Genomic DNA, 24,774 nt, shown 5'->3' on the forward strand with positions numbered 1-24,774 from the left:
GGAGGAACTATATGTCGGCCAGTCCTCATTTACAAGAAGCTAATTTAGGGTTGTAGCTCCTTTGTTCCATAAGGTTTTAACAGGGGTTCAGATTAGAAATAGGGTACAGAAGATGCTGCAGGTTTTGAATTAAATTCAAAAACTGATAAAACATAATCAGACTCGTCCTAGAATTTATATAATACTGTATATCAAGTTGTGTCTATAGTTAATAGGATAAATCCTCTAATGCAAGTAATAGTAAAAGCGTTACCATAAAATAAATATAATAATTAACTCGTCACTAACTAATATGACACCACTCTGAAAGTGACTTTACAAGGTGCTTTACACGATTAAATTCAGGCAGCATATAAGAACACATAAAAATGCAATAAAAGTCTAAATAGAAAACAGTACAGGCGAAGAGCAGTGTAGCGCTAGATAAAATAAAAGAGAAAACAGATTAAAGAGAGAGACAAAATAAAAATAAGAGAATAAATCAAACAGAAGCTCCAGACAGCAATAAAAAAAATCATAAAATCATATAAGATATAGTCTAAAAAAGCAAACTTTCATCATGGACTCAGAAAGAGGTAAATGTCTGAGCTGAGCTGATCTGTTTTGGAGGGCTGTTCGGGAGGCTCCACTGTTTTGACTCAACCTCACACCCATATGAGGATGGCAGTGTCACAATTTGGATTCTTAGAAAAAGCAAAGAAGGTTCCAATGAAGACGCTCATTATTGACATTTAACTGAAAATCAATGGCCACCTTAGAGGTTAAGGCTTTGGCAACTTCAAGGGAGTCACAGTAGGCAAACAAATCTGAAGGCAGGTTGGTGAGTCAGAGAGAGGAAGGAGGTCTACAGTTACACCAGTAAATAAAACAAAATGGATTCATTTCACCAGAATTACTATTATGAACGGTGGACTTCCTCACAAAGGTAAAGCCAATGAATACCCAGAAAACTGTACCGTTAACTAATAACGCATAATTTAATGACCATGGAGGAAGCTGTCGTGTCGCAATAGTCACTTTTTTTTTTTTGTTTGTTTGTTTACTAGGGTGAAATCTGCTCCACAAAAGAGGCCACAGGTACTAGATAAACAAAATGTGTTAGGGTTAGGGTTAGGGTTAGCTGAACAGACAAGATGTGCTCGGATGGCTCATGGCTTCAACAGACCTGACAGTAGCCAACGGCTGGGTGTTTAATTGCCGAAACGTATTGAAAAAAATCATTGCATGCTAGCAGTTAAAACAGCGTGACATCTAACGCCAACAACAGGGACAGTGAGAAAAATGTTAGAAATAACTTCAAACCTCAGGTTTTTGTGAAAAAGATGATGTGTCAAAACGTCTTCTGCGAAAATGGCCTCTTCTGGCAGACGTGGTGCGGCAGGTTCTCACCTGCATGTCAGATAGGGGAGGTTAACAGCCAATTGATTGGTGTTTGTGCACATTCTTTTTTTATTGAGACTAAACAAACTAGCTGTAACACATTGAGCCTTGTAAATGGCGTTTTTTCCTCCTAAGGTGCTTCAAGCCTTGGCCCTGAGGCGAGTGAACAAATTTCCTAAAAATCACAATATTTTTATTATTATAACCATCATAACTAACAGTTGATGTCATTGATGTTACAGTGATAGCAATATTCATGAAAACATTGGAACTACAAGGAAAAACACAAATGTGTTCTTGTCCAACCTCAGCAGATAAAAATTAAAAAATATTGCTAGTGCTGTAAGAAAAAAAAACAAACAAAAAAAAAACAGGATCACAAATACGAATAAAATATTTTCAAATTCTTGGCAGTGAAAAGGGATTTGATCTTGGCAACACGATGAAATAAGATTTTAGGAGGTGAAAGCAGCAGAACGGCTGATTTATCTGTGTACCCTTATACTGGCATTAGCATTATCGTCGTCATCAACAATAATTGGTAATGAACAAATTGGATGACATAAACTGCTGTGCGAGCTGCAATTTGCAGCACCCAAGCTTCTCAAGTGATGCTTTTTAATAGGAACAATACCAGATGAATAGCGTTTAAGAATCGATCAGTAGGTATCAATTACAGAGGCATCGATCGCCACATCTCTAGATAGGGATTTTGCAATGAATCTATTTGAACTATGTATGTGTGTAGGTGTTAGTACATTAGGACGCACATTGCATCACGCTGGTACAGAATTGTGTAGTCCTCTCTGTGACACTTGAGGAAGATAAAGCAATTGAACTTCTCAGCTCAAGTTTCACACGCTGCAGTGGCTCAACTTCCATGTGATTCACTCTCATGACTGTGTGTCACCGCTGAAATGAACATGACATATTCTTATCCTCAGACAGACTTCCTAATTCCTACTGGGTAAAATGAATGGGAAATCTGCGCTGTAGCTCTGGAGGAGAGAGGGTGCATTCTGTTTCAATAAAGTTGCTTGCAATGACTGACACATCTCAGGTGCAGCAAATGCGATGCTTAGTTTGAGAGAAATGAAAAGATAACAGTGTAACTTCATAGACAGGGGATACTGAAGGGAGCTCAAATTAAAAGGAAACAAGGGGTGGAAGGTTTGGGCTTGACAGTTGTCAGTTTGAGAGGGGAAATGGTCAGTAATTTCCTGTGAACACAGTTTCTTACCCAAGCCTCCCCTTTTAGACTTAGCTGTTCTGTAGTTCGTCAGACTTTCACCTAACTATAATTACGATGGTTGTTTATGGTCAACGTAAATGCATGTCATTCTCTGGCACTTGTTCTCAACCATCAGTGCGACTAGCATCGCAATGATGGCGATGATGTGATTCTGTCAGGTGTGAGGCTGAAACCTGCCTTTACCCCCGTATAAAATGGTATGAATGAGCCGTGAAAGGCAGAGCAGCTGTACAGGAACATGGCTGACAGAGACAGGAGGTGGATGGAAGGATGTTGGGACTAAAGATGACAGCCTACTCTGTTGGTAATCAGGGTTGATATTCAGTCATTTTCTCATGTTGCCACTGCTAAAATGTGACAGTTTCATTAGCGTCTGGGCTGTTTGATGCAACGATTCACTTATTCAACAACTCTATTAAGTCCCATCATGGAGAATTTGGACTCCTTGAAACTGAACTGGTTGTGTTGGTCATGCCATTTGCATGAAGTTGAACTTGTCCAGTGAGATGCCTTTTACGTTTTGGAGTAGGAATGGAATTGCCATTTGTTTTTTTTTTGGAAGCGCGATTCACAATGAATGACAGCCTGTCACATTTCTCCTTGTTTGAGTTGAATACGGTGCTGGCGGATGCGAGTTGCAGTGTTTATGTGCTCGGATGTGATGTTTTGGTGTTTCTTTTGATGAAGCTTCTTAAGAAAAGATCAAGCTACTTAACTTGTGTCTTTCAGCTCTGAGACAGCTGAAATCAGTGCCCTGAAGGACACGTATGAGAAAACAGGAAGGATTTGAAGGGGAACAGAGCTCACCAGAAGCCTCAGATATATGTCCCAGTACTTCATTATACAAAAAAAAAAGCTTCACAGCAATGGTGTTACCACTGCATCGCAGTTTTTTAAGGACTAACAGATGAACAGATGCATTTTTCATCACACAATACCGAGTATGCAAAAAAAAAAAACTAAACCTACAACAAAAAACCCCAAATTCTTTGAGAATGCATTACAGTAACCAATCTAAAATGTTTTGTAAGCCACTGGTTTAGACAGGAAGAAGAGAGTAGTTCTGCATCATCAATGCAGAGCAGCGAGGACAGTGTCTCTGACATACTGTCTCAGCCTTTGATATGCAAGCAGAAGTTTCTAACTGTCTCTCTCTATTTCTCCCTCTTCTCCTCTTCCACCCCACCCTTCTTGCTCTCCTTTCTCTGTCTTCCATCAGGGTGAAGTGGGACCCAGGGGAAGGAAAGGAGAGGTTTGTCGAATTAGACTTTGCGGTATTAGATATAATCCATTCTGTCTTATTCGGCACTGCGCTGAGAAGCCCTGTCAAGCCTGCATGGGCTGCTATAGAAGTCTTACAGAGCCAATACCTCCAGGCCTGGGGTAATCTGGCCCCCTGGGCAAAAATATACATCTCAAAAGCACTCCTTTCTAAAGGCGCACACATCCTAAATATCAAACACTTACTGTACTGTCTACTGAATCACAATTTATAGAGAAGCATCCCTCTGTTGAGCTGGTGCTCGGGTGTTTCAATGCTAGCATGTAATGGCAGTGTAGAGCGTAGAGCTTTTGATCACTGATTAAAAAAAAAACCCCAAAACAAAACAAAAAAAACAGTAAAGGTGCACAACACATTAGAATACAGTGTATGCGTTTCATTCCTATTATCCGTCAAACAAAGTCCTTCCATACCTTCCGAAAAATCCTATAAAGATTTTAACACAATGGATTACCGATGCCAGAGCTGTCAGAGACTTTACCAAAAAACAGAAATCTCTATCTAAGCCAGAACCTGATGTTGATGTTTGTCAGTTGAAATGAACGCAGTTCCTGACCAACATTAAATACCATCTCAGGCTGACTTATGCTTTCATACCAAGGTATTTTTTTTTTTTCCCCCCTTACAAATAAGAATGGTGTTAAAAAAACTGACTTGTTATATAACATCTACATAATACTAATCTAAAATGCATGCTAATGCTGCTTTTCAAAGGCAAGCGGCTTGTATCCTCACCAGCTGATCCATGTAGATTAAACTAACATCCCGCTTGAGGTAAATTGCAAGTATGATAAAAAAAAAAAAAAAAAAAACAACCAAACAAACAAACAAAACAAACCCAAACGTTTCAAACAGACAATTATTTTGTTGTGCAGTAACTGTGTTTGGCAGCTTGTAGTTACTACACTTGCCTCATGCTTTCATCTAGTATATTTTTCACTTCTCACAACACAGGAGGAAAATGTTTTAGTCTTGGTTTGATCCAATATTGGCTGGTGATGTTGAGGTTGAAATTACCCAAAATTCAATAAAGAACAGGGCAGAGCTGCATGGAGGTTAGTCTCAAAATTGGTTAGTATCCAAGACTGGCTTCTACACAGTGGAAAGACTCTTGATGTTTTAGTTGTAAACAAGTCTGCCCAAAAAACGAATGTAACCTAGTTCATTAAAGATATAGATATTCTTAGCCTTGGTACTAATACAGAATTTGCGTACAGCTAGTTAGCCCGACATGGAAATAGAGCAGACAAATAAACAATTAATGTCTTGTATTTTAGCTTTTGTATTATTGGCTTTAACAAGAGAAAAAAACACAACAGAACTCTCCAAAGTCTTGAATATGGACTCTCTCTCTATATCAAAGCCCAGCCGTGGGACAATGCTGAGGAAATAGTCCAATGATCTTTATATATGAGACATCATTTCGTTAGGTACTGCCAAAGCCAGTTTCACCTTTTCTCTCTGGCAATGCGAGATATTTTTCTCTTCCCCCCTTCGGATTCCTCAGAAAGGTGTGACAGGCGACGAGGGCCCCAGGGGACCGGAAGGAAAGAAAGGCGACATGGGCCATTTGGGTGCTCTTGGTCCCAGGGGATTTCCTGGCCAGGATGGGTTGCCAGGTCAGCCGGGCCAGCCAGGATATCCAGGGAAGCCTGTGAGTGAACCTTCTCCTCCTTCGCAGGAGAGAACTTAAACGGACTGAAAGATATAGTCAGTGATTTTCTGTCTGGAATCGGGGAAGTTATGTTTGGGAGTAATGGGGGTGCAACTGTCAGTGTGTGTGGGCTATGTGAAGACGGAGAGAGCAGCATTGAGATCTTATAAATCTGCGGGCGCACTCAATCACAGTTTGAGCTTGTTTTTTCCTGTCCCACAGTGGATTCAAATTAAAAAAAACAAAAACAAAACTATACTTGTGTGTTGCAGGGCAAGCCTCCCTCAGACGAACATCTCTTAAAAATCTGCACTGATGTTCTGCGTAGTAAGTATCTGTTTGTTTTTATGTCACTTTACCGTGAGCTGGAGAGAGGTAGCCGGGGTCTGAATACCTTTCCTCAATTTACCATTGATCATAACTGGGTTTAAACTGTTTAATCTGCTATACCTATTAAGTGGCTATTCCTTTTCTAAGAAAGTGGCATAGTATTAAATGATCCAAATATAACTGTTTCCATTATTTACCTTCAGTGACATGAGTGTGGATGTGAACAATGAAATACTCAGTAACTGTGAAAATGTCACGCTACCTTTTTAACCTTTATCTAAAATCATTTAGCTCCTGTGCCTCCTTGGTTTTTGTAATCTGATACTGCATTAGCCGGTGCTGCAAAGATGAAACAGATGCAAGAATGGAGAGATGACATCAACCAAATGGATGATTTTTTTTTTGTGTGTGTGTGTGTGTGTGTGTGTGTGTGTGCAGTGATTCATAGTGCGCAACTTCTTCATTTTAAACCTATTATGAGGAAAGAGTCATATGCAGAAATATTTGTACTGACACTTAACAAGAGAAACACTAAGAAAGCTGCAATCCTGAACAACCCCTGACTTTAAGCACTAAGCACTGAGTGAGTAGACCAGAGGATTATTTGGTCAAACTCAGTTAATCGGGAGGTATTATAATTTAATTCCACTATAATGGATTACTCAGCACCTTCTGGCTGTGCCTTCCAGAACAACTCCCAGCACTGCTTCACTCCCTGGCCCCCCCAGCTAGGTGTGAACCCTGTCACAGTGTGAAGGGACCCCCGGGTGAACCAGGAGCACCGGGACCCAAAGGCTCCATGGGAACTACAGGGTACCCTGGCCAGAGTGGCGCTCCTGGTTATCCTGGACCTCCTGGAATGCAGGGTCCTGCCGGCCTCAAAGGTGATATGACTAACAATGTATGAATTTGTTAATGGATTATTCAACACCTTAGGATAGATTTCCATTATCTTTTTGGCAACGCTCCCTTTCTCGATGCCGTTTGAACCGCTGCCTGAAACTGTAACAAAAATGAGTCTCTTTACCCTGTGAAAACAAGACAATAAATAACAGCACGACGTCACGAATAAGAGCGAGGACAAAATTTACTGTTGCTTTTGTCAACGATTAAAATCAAAACAGTGTCAACGACTAACAAATTGGATGTGCTGATGTTCACTGTGCCCCATAAAACAAGATCGTTAAATGAGTGAACATCAGTGAAAATCAGCAGAGCAAAAGACAACAAAAACTGAATGCATCTCAATGAGCTGTCTTTGATTTATCGCTACTTCAAGATGGGGAATAGCTAATCAGTTGTGAAAGATGCCAAACTGTGCCACTCCACTCCTGTGAACTATTTCAACTTGTTGGGTCAGGCAGCTTTCCACAGCTTCAGGCTTGTTTCGGTCAGAACTGCAGATGACCGAAGGCAGGAAGGGAAGGTTTTAGGCACCGTGCGTGTCCTGGACGACATTTTACATCAACATTATGTAGCCATCCTGAAATTCATGCTAAAATAAGTGCTACAAAATCAAATGGCCACTCTGCAGATTTTCTACAGGTGTTGGAGTGCAGTGTTAAAGATAATATAACTTTATAACTATAATTCTAGTTATTTAGACATTTAGGGGTAAGGTTGTCTTATCAGTGAGTTCATTTTGGTCCAGACAGAGTGGGTAACAGGAAGTGTCTTATCCAGCATTTTTAAGGCTTCTATGGGGAATACACGTCAATACGTCTCTGTGCATGTCCTCCTCTAATTTCATCCATTTCACTTTTTAATCTGACTCTCGCAGTACCACATCAGTAGAGAAAGTTTTATTTCAGTTTACCTTTGTTACCGCAGAGTAAATATTATGAGTTTGGGCCTACGGGTGTTGGCTCACTGGCAACAGCTTGCCAGCATTTTGTTCCACCAAAGTGTGTCTGGTCTCACACCCACCTCGCTCAAGATCTGTATATCCCAAATAGACAAAAAGAGACAGATTTTGGCTCAGAGAAGAGGGTTTCTAAGCTACAGTAAGCTGTTGTACAGATATCTATGATGCCCGTGAGAGCAGGTCCTGTTAACTTTGCACTATCATCAGCTCCTAGTAATAGTCAGTTCAACCTTCTGGTTTATGATTGAATTCCTGCAAAAATAATGACGCTTCCATCAGCCTCAATTGTTCTTTGCACGTAACACAATATCTGTTAAACATCGCCTCATTACAAAGAATAGTTGATATCATGGCATCAGCCGATTGGGGATCCTGAAAATTAACAACAATCATCATATTACCTTTGTGACTGACATTAGGTTAGCATGCTGCCATTAGTATTTAGCTCAAACCACTAAATTCCCTTAGAGAGTTTCAGGTGTTTTGTTTTTTTTTTTTTTTTTTAATGGAGGTTACCGCAATGAAAAGAGCAATAGCACCTCCCCACAAAACAAGTTATATGGATAATCATATGGATAATACAGCCTTCAGGAATAAACTGAGTCAGAATTAAAATTCAAATTGTACACGTTTAATGAATTTCCATTCTATCAAAGCTGTCAGCTCACTTATAGACTTTTTTAATTGCAGTTAAAAAGCAGACTAATTTATATTATGTCCCCAGGTGACATGGGACCAAGAGGACTCAAAGGCAGCAAAGGAGAGGGGTACCATGGACCTCAGGGACCACCTGGACAGCCAGGTAGCACAAAGCTCTCCCATCAGCATGTTCTCTGAGATGTCTTCATCCATTATGCCATTTTTTGGAGTTGTAGCTATTTTAGCAACTGCAGTATTCTGACACTGGAGCTTTCAGATCTGTGCATGAGTGCACTTTTAACACAAAAGCATCTCGGCTGTTTATCTTACATTATTAATAGATGTGTGGGTGGGTCCTGTGTATACTTAATGTGCAATGAGTACTGTTAGTAGCAGCTCGGTAGATGGGGAGAAGGAGACGAGGGGGAAGTTTCAAAGAGTAAGTGCAGGATTTTTCTGTGGAAGCCATAATAGCTGAGTAACACATTATATATTAACTAAATAACTTTTTTGATAAAGCACATGTTTTTTTAGTTCACACCGAGAGAAGTATGAATCAAATGCAAAGGAACGTACTAACTATTTATTTGCATAGAGGAGCTGGATTGCATTTTTGGAGCTATATGTTCGCTTTTCTGCAGGAATTCAGGGTCCGCGTGGCTTTGACGGAATCGGCCATCCAGGCAACCAGGGAATTCCTGGAACACCAGGGCTGCCGGGAGAGCCTGGTAAACGGGGCAACCCAGGGCTCCCAGGGGTGTGTGACGTTTCCATGTGTTATCAGACCTACAACCTCAGGGAACAATACAGCAAAGGTCCGAACATCTGATGACACAGCAGGGTGGGAGAGGCCGCCGCGTCCCAACAAAGTGATTTACTGTATTGCTGTTTGAGAGAGATGTGTGTGAATGTTGACATTTGAGTATGTGGAAAACAGCTGCGCTGGAGGCAGATCTAACCTCATTATTTGAGTTGTGCAGGGTATTGATGCCTGTTGAAAAATGCTCAGCAGGCTCGCAAAAGCTTTGCTGAGATACCAGGATAACATGGCTACTTCATAATTCAGACCTGCAAGAATCAACATCATCCCGAGCGAGTGGTCATAACTGAGTGTTTTTGTGTCTTTGTTCTTTTTTTTTTTTTTTTTGGAACAACAATTGGGATTTGGGAAGATATAACAAAATAGCTACCTCCTCTTTACGTAAGTCAGAAATGCTTTACTAACAAGATAAAATGTTGAAAAGCGAAACAGACAAATCTAATCAACAATAAGTAGAAAAGAGAATTTTATTTTATTTTTTTATATATATGATGCGTGAACATAGACCTGAATCAGGCGTCTGTCTTTTCTTTACATGTAACATAAAACAGATGACTTTGAAAGCTTCTTCTGACATCACCAGAAAACTTCTTGAGCCCTCCTCAATTAATTGATTACTTATAATTTATTCCTCAGTCCTCAATCTAGACTGATTGTCATACTGCATATATTGGGGGAATGAAATACATCAACCAGCGGGGTTAGGTTTTCCTTCAGTGCAGCTGTGCATCAGAAAAAGTGATTGTATTGTTGAATTATGTGAAAAGTACAGAAAACTCTGTCATGATAAATTGATGACAAGGAAAGAATGGGAGACTGTTTTCACACAAGTATGTTGTGAAAGGTTAATAAACATGAGAACCTAAACTCAGTGAAAGTTCCCAAATAACGAGAACAAAAAAACCAAACAAATTCACAGATGAAATTCCCCTGAATTCCCCCTCAACGTGCCTTCTGTACCGTCTGTCGTTATCATCGCTGACGAAAAAAAAAAGATTTCTTTGAGAATCATCATCATCATCACTGCGACAGGGTTGTAAAAAACAATTCACTGTCTATTTTCACCCATCATTTTCCGTCGCTTGTTTATTAATATCATACAGACATATTTTGCATTGGTCCTCTGTGTGTGGATTACCATAGTGTCTAAAAAGTGTCCCTTATTTACCTCAACTGCAGATTCATGCAGGCTAATAATAAAAAATCCCTCCATATTTATTTCATAGTTTCCACTCATTTCACTGAGTTTGAGAAAACTAAAATATTATTTAAATTCACTGATCATTTCCAGGCTTCCATTTTCCATTTAATACACAAGATTAAGTTATAATACTTCAAAACAAAAACATCCCATCGGCTCAGAGGGATGTCCCGTTCACAGTAGGCTTTGAATCTGCTGGCTTGAAGTTGCGCTAAGAAAATATGGAGTAAAATAGTCAATCTATTCATTATTTGTTATTGGAGATATTATGGTGCTTCATTCGAGATGCCAAATTACCATCTGGATCTTTTCAACAAGCTCAAATAGTAAAATAGTAGTTCATATAAAATTGATATAAAATTTTTAGTTCGATTTTTTATATTTTTATTAAACCTTCCCCTTTAAGGACGGATTAAATCCAGTTATCGTACTCTAATCAATACAAATACAAAACTGATACATTTAAAAATATAAAGTTTGTGGCGTTTGCAATGATAAACTATTTTGATGGAACACACCAGGTGTGTTGAACCATTCACTCTTATTTAACCAATTAAATATCTACATATATCTACATATATATTTTAGCTCGTTTGGCAAACAAGTTAATTTTTCCTTCTTCGATCGTATTAAATGAAATAATACATGATTCCTCACCATTACTCAATAATCCTTTAGAAACGCATGGGAATGCATTGTCATCGCTCATTAAATGCATGAAGGTTTTTCAACCTGTCGCCATAGAAACCTGTAATTCCACTTGTGTTTTTGTGGAAAATTCTGAGTGATCCCTTGTGCCATAGCATCATACGTTGGCCAATTAAAGTATTGCAATGGATTTGTACTTTACAAAGCTTTCAATGTAAAAACTATAGAGAAAAAAATATATTTCCTTCATGGCCATTAATACGCTTAAGAAATATTCAGATCTATGGTTCTCCCTACCCAGTTTACTCTTTGTAGTTAAAGTGCACCAATAACAGGCAGGCAGTGGATTTTAGTAGCAACATTTTGCTACAGGCATCATATTAGCAGTTAGTAACAAAAATAAATAAACACATACAGTAACTGCGGGATAAAGCTGGGTAACCATGTTTGCTTCAAGCAAACATAGTTTAACAAAAAAATGTTTATTCTCACCCCATCTCGAAAACCCCCTACATGCACAGACACAGGTTCAAACAACTGTTTTACTGTTTTGTTGCCTTTTACAAAAATCAATGCTTTTTATTATAAGAAATGTTTCTTGTCTCAGTTTCCAGAGAAAAGAGAGAATTCCATGTATGGCGAGGACTGATGAGACAAATATGTCTTCACAAAACTCTGTCAAAGAGTGGGAACCCTTCCTGATCTCTTGCGGAGTAGTAAATTGACAAACGGGATGCCAGTTTAGACCATCAAAGTCTAATCTCCAACTATTTATTACTAATTATTATTGTTATTATTTTTTGCAGTGCATATGTTTTGTCTATTTTTCATTGAAATGATGTCACGTGACTGTGTGAGGATATCACAATACCTTTGCTGTATTTCTCAAACTTTTCAGTTTCTTAGTTCGTAAATGTTTCATCAACACGAGAAAAAACAGCAACAGCTTTGGCACTCAGTTTTGTTCGATGAAACTAACACATTCATTCTTTTGTTATTTGTTGTTTTTGTACTAATACTGTAAATTTTCCCTACACATTAGTGTTGATGTATTAAAAGCGTAAGGGGTTTGTTCTCCGGGGACATTGAATGTGTTAAAGAAACTGAATTGCAACTGTATATTGCAATATGTGGCTTAAGTTGTTTTCCAAAGATATATTGAGGGTTTTTTAACGGAAACGCAACGATCCTCTGAGGAGCATGAATTTGCGCAATAAATTTCATGACAATCTGCTTGTTGGACATTTCTTATGTACAAATGGAAATGTTGACCTAATTTCAGTCAGTCAGAAACGACCTTAGTATTGTTCTTTTTTAATATATAGTGGCTGATTATTCTGAATACATCCGTCAACGCATTCGTTTTGCTTTCCTGACAATAGGTTAAGTATCGCGATTCATGTTTTTATGGTCCCGATCTGGTAACCCTGAGGCTAGAGAGATGTTTCTATTGATTAAGCAATGCCAGCGAAAAGCATCATAATTGACTTTGAGCACATTTTGAGCATTACAAAAAACTTTTTAAATGTAATCCACACCTTAAATATGCAATTTGTCCCAAATTTGCCCCAGAAGATATCATCAGTGTTACCTTGACTCAGCCTTCTGAGTTAATAACAGATGGTCTGTCCTGGAGGTATTGAAAGAAGTCAGCTCTGAAAAAGGAGATGAAGAATGCAGTGATGCATTATGGGAATATTAGACCCTGTATTTTTATTACCATACCTTGACTTAAGACCTATAAAGCATTTTTTTTTTCTTTTTACTGTGTTTTCTCTGTTCCTTTTAATGAAACTGCAATATTGAATTATTTGAGTACCTCCCTTGCCAAATATATTGTTATCCCAAACACATTAACCTGAACCAAGGTCTCTGGTGATAAGTCCTGATCATCAAACCAATCTTTGGACTGTATGGCTTCCTGTGGTAAAACACAGTGGTATAGGAAAATTTACAACCTTGGCAAAGCAGAAGATTGGCAGGACTGATAATGCACATAGCAGACTAAACAAATTGAGGACATACGGTTTGCACACTATCTGGATGAAGAGCCCCAAGATTAGGAAAAGTTGATGGCTGTTGGTAGGACACAGAGTGACCTTTACAGCTTCAGAGTCACACATGTTGTCCACCCAAGCACACACTCCCACTTCCTGCCTAAAGCCATTTGCAGCACTGCATCAGTGTCACGCTACTTCCATTTTTGTTACTAAACTCTTAGTCTGATTCAGCTGTAGTTGTTCTTGACACAACACCATCTGTGTCATGAAATTCACATTTATAGATGCATACAGTATATATTTTATGTGAGGTTCTTTGTATGATCCGTCATTTTTTGACATGCAACAGAGTAGCTCACGTAATGTGGAAGTTGAGTTTCCAGTGCCGGTGGTCAGAGGTTGTTTGCGTTTGAAATTTTGTTTAGTTTTGCTTTTTAATGATTTCTTCATTGCTTGAGAACGAAAGCCAATCTGATGTGTAGGATTTGTTTCCATTTTTATCTTTCCTAATTGTATTTTGTAGTCTGGGAGGCATCCGTTTGTATCATCATGTTAATATCGACTGTAATACTCAAAAATGCTGGAAGACTGCAGTGTTGTGTCCACTTGATTCCTATGAAAACGCAAAATATTGTATGTAATTATGTAACACTTATGTTTCACTGTCTTCACTGGATTTTTTTTGGGCTTCTTCAAACTACACCTGCTTACAGACCACAAGATGTTATTAAGCTTTCACAACAGACGTGAAAATAGGCTGTGGTGCGTTTGTAGCATGGAAGGGAGGACAACTTTTAACTGAGCAGGTATAATTTGATAATAAGCATGAATGATGCACATATTTATGTAAATGATGGTATTTCAAGTGAGTTTTTACAGGGTTGTCTGGCAACCATGAATATCTGATAACTGCAGATTTTTTTTTTCTTTTTTTCAAATGTCCCTTTGTGTGTGTAAAGAGGCTTTTCTGATCCACTGCTCTATGTAAACAATGACTTATATACTGTCTATCAGACTGGCTTTCAGGATGTGAACTTGAAAGCCTCAACTCCAAACATTGATGTCACTGTAAGATGTTTTCCGACAGTCTGGGACCCTTGCTCTCCCTGTAGCTGTTTGCCCTATAGGCTCAGTTTAAAGTTGGGTTAGGCGCTGCAGGTCAATATGAATTTCACGCTGTACCTTCTCCCAGAGGAGTCTGTTATAAACCACAGTGGCTCAGTTTAGCCACGCTACAGATTGAGTGCTGCACTTTTGTCGCATCATTATATACTTGCTTTCACCAATGAGCCACGTTTCAGGAAATATGGCCACAACTCCCCAACCTCCTGAGATATGGTGTTGAATAACGGCCAGAAGTGCTTTTGCAGAACATTATAATGCCACTGTGAAGTTGATCTTTAACCATTTAGATATGAAATGTAACCCCTTCATTTTTATCTCTGTAGACATTTGAATTAAAGGCAGGCAGAGGACGGCAAGAAGCTGGTCTGAATTTGTTTAGTCAGATGTTGCTGGTTTTTAACTCCACTCCAGCCTTGCTGTCGTAGAAGTTTATTAAGATGTCTCAAAGGAGAACATTTAATGTACAAATCTCTCACCAGCTCAGTCCAAGTGGAACCACCGACCACTGATACCGGTGTTTTTTAAATAAACCTGCCATTTAAAAGGAATGCTAATAATACTCACCAGGGAGGCATTTGGCTGTAATCCTCTTTGCTTATAAACACCACTCTACTCTCTATGGGGACAAATTAGTATCCATCTGTTTTTTTTTTTTTGACAAAAATGGAAATTTCTCTGGGACACGAACACTGACTACATCATCTCTTTGGACAGAGCTTCACCACTGAGACACAAGCAGGATCACGCAGGTTTTCAAAAATGACATTTAACACTGCTTCACCCAATGACCTTCATCTTGTCAGGCTGAATCTTGGTTCTGCACATTTGCTTTAAAAATTTCTTGTCCATATGCATCTGTGACTTCCTTGCGCAAAGCTATTACAAATGTTCCCTCCAAGTCTTATTCCTAAAGCACACAGAAACAGAATAGAATATTAAAGTCTTCTTTTTTTTTTTTCACGGATGCCTGAATGGCCTATAAATTTCCTTGAAAATCAAATTAAACCAATGAAACAATTTACTGCCCACAACCTCAAGACAACACGGGAGGAGCCAATCCCTGCTGACATTTATAAATGAACCCAACCAACCATTCACACCTAAACACACAACACACAATTTATTTATTTATGAACATGAACGAGGATCCCAAAAGAAAGAACAAAAGAGAAGATTGTTGTTTTTTTTTTGTTTTTTTTGTAATAGTCCTGGACTTGATGTTAAAGCAAAGACAAGAAAAAGGTGTCAAATCCACGGCCCTCAATGGCCCCCTGTCTATCAGCATGGAGCCCATGCTTGTTTGATTACATTTTTTTTTTCCAACACATCTAAAAAACTCATCTAGTGGTGTTCCACAATTAAAACCAATTTCCACATTCTTTCACGCTCTCAGGCTCTGACCCTGAAATGATTGCTTGCTTTCATCATGCTTTCATAGTCTCCCATCAAAATTACATCTTTCTCCTTTCTGTCTTTCCTGAAGAATCTCTCATTCTGTTCAGAATATAGCTTTTATGCCATTTGTTTATTGTTTGTCTGAAATATTCATTTTACTTTATATTACTGCATCTCTTTTCTCTTTCTAATATTATATTTGTATCACGTTCCTGCTTAATGTTGTTAATATTGGCCTTGTTTGTGCCCTCTGTGTTGTGTATAACAACACTTTGTAGCTTAGTTTTGAAAAGGCGGTATCTAAATAAAGTTGTGATTATCTTATTACAAAAGTGGCCAATCAAATGAATATGGCTCAAGCTTAATTGCGATAATTGTATTAATTCAATTTAATGATGGATGCAAAATGCAAGTTGAAAACCTGCTACATGTTCCTATATAGCCATGAAGGCAGGCACTGCAGTTTATTTTGACACAAGCCTGTATATGCGACCTGCTGCTGCTGCAAACCCTCACTTGATTTCAATGCACTCCATCCGTTGTAATCATCCGACCTTCGCGGCTCATGCTGGCAGGGGGGTGGCAGCAGCAGAGGTGGAGCGGGTGGATGATCAGTTCACATCTTTGTAGAACTGAAGCCAATGCTGAGTGGACTGATAGTGAGTAATTGAAAATCATTCTGGCGGCGCAACGAATGTGTATTAATCCACCACTGAAAACAGTGAAAATACTTTATTTCCTCCTGCTTGGGCGCTGTTTGTCAATAACTGCAGTTATTGCCATTTAAGGATATTACTGTGTTATTAATGAGAGAAAGGCCATATTTATAAACTTGCGTAGCATCTTTAGTAGGACCCAATGGGCTTGGAGCCACAGACCAGATAATTAAGTCAGGAAGTATTGAGAGGAACTAACACACTGCTGGAGGAATTTTAATTGTGGTCAGACCAAGGCATGAGATACCTTGGTAGATGAACAATAAGCACTTTTCAGCACCAGTATCTGCGATGCTACCATTGGATTTAAATAAATAGAGTGATTGTACACAGAATCAAGAATAAGATTGCTGAAATAAGAAAGCGTTGACTTTCTGTCATTAACAAGATGCCACACACACACCTGACTGCTGGTTTTTCGTAGCCCTGCTGGTGAACCTGCAGTGAGGAAGAATGTAGACAGTGGAGAACCCCACAGCAGAGCTGCCTATTAAACATCAGCTGCATTTTTTCTTTTTTTTTTTTTTTTTTACGATTTTTTTTCTGGCTTTATTAGTTAGGACAGCCTGAAGAGTGAGAGGAAATATGGGCGAGAGAGGTGGGAAAGACATGCAGCAAATAATACCAGCTGGAACCAAACCAGGGTCAATGATGATGCGTCCTGTTTGCAGTATGCAGCTTTGCATAGTGCACTAAACTTAAGCTTGTTAAAGGGGGGGAAAAACAAAAAAAAAAAAAAAAAGTTACTTGAGCAATGAAAGACCGGCAATATAATTACCACATAAAACTGACAATCTTAAGAACGAAACTAAAGAATGCTATCCTGCTTCCCTTCCCTTTAAATATGTTAGTGAGAGAAATTTTGAAATCATTAGAATATATGATTGTGTGCTAACACCCATGTGGCAAGTAGAAACAAGGCATCTCGTCAGGCATGGAAAATAAATGGGAAGTAGACATACAACTGGTGGCTGTGGAGCTCTTAAACTCCAACATCAGCGCTCTACACCTGACAACCCTCACAGTCTCTTTTCGAATCTGCCCCCGGTATTGTTTGTTTCTGGTTGTGGTGGTAAAGATCAGCGTAACAATACATTCAGTTCTGAACTTTGCTGACTGTTCACTTTGGTCTTTCCCTTTTGGGTTTATTCAGGTTAACAGCTTTTTGAAAATGTTATTGTAAAAGAACTTAAAGTCTATGACATGCCTCCCTTCCCAACTATGAGATGACTGTAGCTAACTCATCGGCAGCACACTCATCCTTAGACATACTGCTGTTTGGTTTCTTACGGCAACTGATTTTGCAACTCCAGTGTGTGACATACAGGGACCGGGCCCACCTTTGACTTCAGTGCGTAAACTGAATACTGATTGTGTTCTTTGAATCATACACTTTGACAAGATCAGACACCTTCTGCTGTATGATGCAGCTAGATCCGGACCTTGTGGCCTGGACCACAGACTTTACTGACGGGGTACAGTGTTTCTGCATTCCAGGCTGACATGGCACACTGGCACATGTGCTCTAGCAGTTGTAGTTCACCCTCTACACCTCTGACTTCAAGTCAGGAAACTCCTCTTCTGATGACTTTGTTCGGTTACAATTAACAAAAAAGCTTGGATAATGTCGTCCCAGTGATCTGACTTGGACTGCAGCTGCTAAGATAAAGGCAGAACAACAGCAATGCCCTCCCCGTTGCTTCCTCACTTTCACCTCAACACAGACTAGCAAGGCAAAATAAAGGTGCAGCATTTGAACAGGCTGTGTTAAAGGGACTCATGCTGATCGAGACCTAGCTCAGAAGCCCATTCAGTCACACGCTCATCCAACCACAGCAGAAAATGCTGAGGTGGTGCTGTGATAACAGGCAATGGTCACCCACCACTTCCTCCCTCCACTGACTGATTTTCCCCACCACACCACTCAGCGTTCCCGTCACCACATTGATGACATTGATTTCCAGAAACCGTATGAGGCTCGAAAAATAATGCATGACCCAGATCTAGTTTCTTTTACAATTTATTCCTCAATTACCCCATTTAAGTTTTTTGTTTTTCTAACGTTTGATATACACAGTACGCATCGATGTGAATTTATGATGTTAACCACATCCTCTTGTGATGCTGCGCGAAACTGAATTTCTCCTCCGGGGATCCATAAAGGTACTTTTTATCTTATCTCTTATCATACACCAGATTTCCTATGAAAGCTGTCTGCCGTGTAATACAATGTAGATGACAAGATATCGCATCACAAAACCTTCCCTCAGTGAAACAGTGGCTTCAGTGAGGCTTTTACACTGAAGCCACATCGTTACAGATGCGATGCTTGCTGGTCCTGTTTGGCTGCAGAATGACTCTGTATGACACAAAAACCCAAAACATTGTTCTCATGCTATGTGAAAAATAATCCATACATGCATTCAGCGCTGAGTGAAAAAGAAATACAGGCAGTAGATTAGTAAATGAGTGATTATAACATTAATGAAATGCTTTTGGATACGTTAAGATAAGATAAGCTGGAGATGAAATAAGTTTGCAGCGATAAATTTTCACAATGTTATCATTTTGTAATCTTTCAGAACGCAGTTTATATGCCCAAAAAAAAAAAAACTATGATCCTGCCGCCTTGTTGATGCACCGATATAAAAACCTGGAGGTCATGGTGGTTCTTTGATACAGGCATATCAGCCTTTCAAGCAGGAGGCTGTGTGTCTGTGTACTGGCACAGAACTGCACATTAGTGAACACATTCAGTTCTTTATTAGCTATAGCCATAATTACTGCAACCCTGTTGCCCAAGTGTTTTAGTTGCACAAGTCATACCATAACTGAAAGCTTACTGAATGACCTCAACCTTAACTCTGAAGCCTGTTATGAATGAAAACGAGAATTCCTGCAGGTCTTTCTACCGAACAAGAAGGCTCTGGGTTTGATTCCTGTAGCAGGGACCTTTCTTTTTCAGTGTGGCCTTTCTTTCTGATGGATGGATGAGAAGTGTAGATGATGGACAGATGGAGGGTGTTTGTTGATCAGCTTTATAAATGACTGTGACACACTAACACAGAGGGCTCCGGCGGAAAATTTGAATCTGAAAATGAACGGCGGTCGCGGTTTGATGCCATTGCACATTCCTGGTGAGTTATCAAGAATTCTCTTGTTTATCTCTTCAGGATCTGTCACAGTCGTTTCCACAGTTGCACACGCCTGTCAACCTTCACTGTGTTATAAACTGCTGTGCAGGGTTCGGCACCTGATTACTTATGGATCCGTCATGTAAACACAGCGATGACCCATGATCTGTACACCTGGTTAAGGCACGTCCACATGCACCGTCTGTATTCCTTCCAAGTAGCTTTCCTCTCAGCAGTGCTTCCTGGATATTCTTGTGTGATAGTCATAAGTGCCGGTTAAACTTCTTTGTTATTGTAAAATGGGATACACACGCACACACACTCACCCTGTGTCAGATCACAGCAGATCCAGTGGGTGTGTTCCTCTGTTGTGTTTTCAGCCACCCCCCCCATGCACTTGGATGGGTACTTTCTTACTTTAGCTGGCTGACTTATCCCTGAGTGACTTGAACTCATTGTGAGTCAGACAGCTTTGGCCTTCAGAGTCAGACAACAAGCAGAAGGAGGTAAATCAACTCAGATTAACATGATCCTTATTTGCACAAACATCTGCTTTGACTCTCTTTTCAGCTGAATGCTTTGCTTTCTCTGATGATCTTCATGAAGATATCTATTTGTGTGTGTTCAACAGGTGTCCCGGCTGCTATTTGACATGGAGAATACGACGTTTGATTATGACTACAATTACAGCGATGATCCTCATCCGGTCAAACTTTGTCGCAGGGATGGCGACAACACGCTGGGAGCTCATCTATCCACCATCTTTTACTTCATGTTTCTCTTTAGTGTTTTTGGCAACGTAATGGTCCTGGTCATCATCCATCGGTGAGTTCAAGGCTTACATGAAAACACACGTCTCCCATAGTAAAGGTGGAATTAAAACGGCATAATTCAAGATTCTGGTCCTGTTTGATATGGAAAAATCTGTGGATACCAATGTGACTGCAAGAAGCTACTTTCTATATTTGTAGTGATATTTTTTTCCATAAAGAAGTACAGAAATGATTTGTCTTTCACCGCAGAACGCATTAGATGCTGACAGAAAATGACAATGTCTCGCCTTGCCTTACCGGTTGTATGCTTTTAATGTGAAGCAGGAGCAGCAGGAAATGTTCAACTTCCATTACAGCAACTTAATGCAACTCAAATTCTGTTGAGCCAGAGTGAACAATACGCACTCTGATGTCAGTGAAATTATATAAATTACAGACAGTAATGTTAGGTTGCTTTTATGCATTCTTGCATTGAGTCATGTCCGTGAAATCAATGCATATACAGAGAAGGGATGGACTCCACTATAACCATCAAGCATTAGTAAGATAATGGAAATACAATGAATTACTGCAAATTCAAAGCTGCTGTCTATGAATAGCATCAAATGGGCTAACGGTTGGCATATAGAATAACATCCCTCAGTGTGTTGGAATACACAAACTACAGTGTCCAAAATGTCTATGGAGTTGAGCACGCACCTCCCTGAAACCATTTCCCTCGCTGACATGGCAGGCAGAATGGACAGGGTGCCCGTGACTCAGTACAGAAGCACTTCCATGACAGGCTTCAGTTCTAGTTCCATTTGAGGCACTGCTGGATTTATCTGAATATGTCATTAGGTTGTCAGGAAAAAAAAAAAAGCCACTGGCTTGGAGAATGTAAGATGAAGCCATACTGGCAGCTTTTTATTATCGTATGCAAAAAGCTCAGTGGGTAAAGTTGTTCTCTCTGAGTCCCTGAAGAGTTACCTCTACTCTGTCACTGCCTACTAACTCTTTTGCTCTCTTGTCGTCGTCACTGCTCACTTCCTCTGTGAACAAGCAAATGTAAAAAAAAAACAAAAAACAAAAAACACATTCCTGGTGATCATGGTAACACAAATGACAAACCTCAATGTGCTGTGGACTGAAAAGAATGTGTTTATCATGCAGCATGAAACAGAGGCCTGAAAGGATGTGATGTCAGCTGCAGGTTGATATAGTATAAACTCAGAGAGTGGAAAAGAACCAAAGACTTTCTTTAATACCGTTCAGAGAAAGCATTTTCATCTGAAATCTATCACCATAATTCTATTCAAGATTAAAAATCAAATGAACGTTTTGTGTACTTGTTCTAGTAAAGGTGTTGAACAAACCTTCAGTACATTATCTGTGACACTCAGTAATACATTGATATCATGTTCTAACACCTCCATACCACCATATATTGGCAAGGCTCTACTTTACTAAAAGACAAACACTCCATACTGACTCATGGCAAAGTGGAGATTTTGCAGGATTGCAGGTCAAAGTGCGAATGTCAAAAGACATTGTACTGTAGTGCTTCATTTAAACAAACAAGGTCACAAATTGACAATGCACTCTTACCACACACCATCACTTCTAACTTTAAACTGATTTTACAACAGCTCTGTCTGATTGTGGATGTCCAACGCATCTGACACTTGATCTGAATGATCTGCTCTTTTCTAATAACTGTTTCAATGACCACTCCGCAGATTTGAGAAAATGACCACCGTGACTAACATCTTGCTGCTGAACCTGGTTGTGTCCTCCCTAATCTTCATGAGCAGTCTTCCTTTCATGGCTGCCTACATGCAGCTCTCTGAATGGATCTTCGGTGAGGTCATGTGTAAGATCGTGGGCAGCACCTACTACCTGGGCCTCTACAGCTCTGTCCTCTTTCTAACTCTCCTCACCTTCGACCGACACGTGGCTGTCGTGTACTCCTTGGGTGCGATGCGACTAAGGAATCGGAGCTACGCGGTGACCTCCTGTGCCATCATATGGCTGGTCAGCGCCTTGCCATGCATCAAGCCGATGATTCTCTTCAGAACATTTACAAATTTTTTGGACAATAAAATCTACTGTGAAGAGAATGCAGACCACTTCCCGAATATTGATGTAGACCGACTGAGAACATATGGATTTTACCTTCAGCTTCTCCTTTTCCTCATCTTCCCTCTGGTTGTCATAATCTATTGTTACACCCGGATTGCAATGACCGTTCTATCATCTGGGCTTAGAGCCAAGTTCAAGACAGTCAGGCTGATATTCATCATTGTTCTGCTGTTTTTCGTATGTTGGACACCATTCAACGTTATACAACTTCTACATTATAAGACCTGTGAGGAAGCTCAAAGGAGGGGTTATGCACTTCACATCTCACGTAACCTGGTTTACATTTACTTTTGCTTCAGTCCAATCTTGTACACATTTGTGGGGAAAAAGTTCCAGAACTATTTCAGACAGATGCTGGTGAAACGCTTCCCACGATTAAAAGACCACATTTCCGTCAGTTCATACAGTAAAAACTGCATGGCCACGAAATGTACACCAAGCAATCCCTAGGAAAGGTGAGCCTTTTACTTCTCACTACTTCTCACTACTGCCATGTGTTCAACAAACCATGGTTTCAAAAACAGCTGAGGGAAGCGATAGTGCTGTCAAGGCGCAGAGTAATGAAATAGAAGTAAGGATACAGTTTATCTTACAGCAGGATTAAAGGTTCTTGTGGCCAACCTTACTGAGGCACAAATATGTTGTGTATATTTATCAATTTTCAAGCTATTGAAAAGTTATTATGTTGTCAAAGTCTGACTCAAATTGAAGTACTGCTTGAGCCCTTATTGGTCTAAGACTGAGTTAGGATTTTTGTCTTTGAGCAACTCTAAAAAAAAAAAATAAAAAAAAAAAAAATGGCTATGAGTGGCAGTTGCAATCAATGTATTGTCCTCATGAGGATCCAGAGTCTTAGCAGGTTAAATCTTAGTCACTGAGGACCACTCGGTTAAATCTTGAGGGAGGAAGTGGTTGTGAAATATAGATTTAATACCTTTGCTTATCTGGTCTAATTTTGCATAAATCGTGGCAACTGAACTGCAACTTAAAAGCTGCACAAAAGAAAATTGATTTAAAGCTTCATGGAATTAACAGCTTTTTGTTTGATTTGGCTCTGTTGTTTGTGATTTGATTAAATAAAACCTTTCAATCAGCAGGCTTGTTGTGGTTGTTACACCCTTCCAAAATAAATGTCCCTTTTTTTATTGATGTCATTTTTTAGTGCCGAAAACATTTATATTCAATTGTGATGGCTGAGGGCTTGAATAGAAGTTCAAATAAAAGTTTTTTTTTTTTTTATATTAATGTTTAACAGAGAACAAGTCTACATTTCACATTACTGATCTGGGTTTCCTGAACAATAGCAAAGAACTAAAAGTGCTAAACTGACTTAGGTTTGCAGAGGTAATCAAGGTATCATTCAGTTTAGGATATTTTTTGGTTGTACATGCCTCCAGAGGTCTCTATTCCAAAGACAATGCCACCTAGTGGTTAATATTTGACCTTTAGGATAATATTACACCTTTGGTATGAATGGATTACCATTCACTTCGCACAGTCATCAGTTTGGGTTCATAGTTTGTTCAGTACTTTCGTTTTATGAAAAAATAATGACAGTCTCAGCTTTACTTTGTCTGGAAGTGCTAATCAGAAAATGACATCTCCCTTCCACGCTACACTACGATGGAGAAAAAGGTAAAAAGTAATGTGCTAACATTTGCTCGTTCGCATTGCAACTATGAGCATGTTTGTGTTCCGTTATCACCTACTGTATTTAGCATTGTTCCTGTTCAAATGTCTCTGTAAAAGACAATAAGAGCTGACTGACTTCACATAAAGGGTGCTGGATTAAGCAGCGTTTTGTTTTTCTTATTTACGTAATGTAAAATGCAGTGTAATAAAACAACAACACTGTGTCCTCAATTCATTGAGATGACTGAATAACACTCGGGCCTTACAGGCATCGGAGAAGTCAGGGCATTAGTCAGTACAAATGCGGCAAATGAAAATGACTCCACTTAGGTGATAAAACATTAGTAAATGCCTGTGAATTGATCTTATAGCTTTTGCTTGAAACACACCATTTCTTTTTTTATACTGGATCTATTTTGTTATTTAAGATTAAAGTGCAAATAAATAAATAATGCGATCAACCGCAAAGCGCAGGTTAGCATATTATTTCAGCAGCTCCAACTGTAAACACCATTATTTGTCACAATGTCTAAGTTTGGGCCTTGTGTGGGTTCAATTTTTAAGGTATGGCAGATCACTTGTCAAACTACCCCCACTGCCAAATTTCACCCTGTGTGCTGCTCAGTGATAAATTGTAACCCAAGCTCAAATTTATGTCATTCTTTGTGCTGCAGGAGAGAGGGAAGAAAAAAAAAATAAAATAAAAAAATCAAGCTGTCAAGTAGGAATAGGGGTGTGAGCAGAAAGTAATGCCTTTGGATAAGGGGTCCTTCTATCCATTTTTCTCTGCTATGTCATGAGAAAAGTC

At 39.4% G+C, this 24,774-nt stretch overlaps 2 protein-coding genes across 3 annotated transcripts in view; both read left to right on the forward strand.

Annotated features, from left to right (window-relative positions):
• LOC115061158 (collagen alpha-1(XXI) chain) overlaps nt 1-9,506 on the forward strand; it is a 50,606-nt gene extending 41,100 nt beyond the window's left edge. For both annotated transcript variants that reach the window (XM_029529425.1, XM_029529426.1), the window contains 6 exons: nt 3,852-3,884; nt 5,422-5,568; nt 5,841-5,895; nt 6,588-6,782; nt 8,487-8,564; nt 9,043-9,506. In XM_029529425.1, the coding sequence (XP_029385285.1) occupies nt 3,852-3,884; nt 5,422-5,568; nt 5,841-5,895; nt 6,588-6,782; nt 8,487-8,564; nt 9,043-9,230 (696 nt within the window). In that variant the 3' untranslated portion in view covers nt 9,231-9,506. The remainder of the gene's footprint in view (nt 1-3,851; nt 3,885-5,421; nt 5,569-5,840; nt 5,896-6,587; nt 6,783-8,486; nt 8,565-9,042) is intronic.
• Nucleotides 9,507-20,092: 10,586 nt separating this feature from the next.
• Nucleotides 20,093-22,941, forward strand: LOC115061264 (C-C chemokine receptor type 3-like). Its single transcript, XM_029529551.1, has 2 exons — nt 20,093-20,265; nt 21,932-22,941. The coding sequence occupies exons 1-2, from the start codon at nt 20,093-20,095 to the stop codon at nt 22,782-22,784; spliced, it is 1,026 nt and encodes a 341-aa protein (XP_029385411.1). The 3' UTR covers nt 22,785-22,941.
• The last annotated feature ends 1,833 nt before the right edge of the window (nt 22,942-24,774 follow it).

Source organism: Echeneis naucrates, chromosome 20, assembly GCF_900963305.1.
Source record: "Echeneis naucrates chromosome 20, fEcheNa1.1, whole genome shotgun sequence".
NCBI lineage: Eukaryota > Metazoa > Chordata > Actinopteri > Carangiformes > Echeneidae > Echeneis > Echeneis naucrates.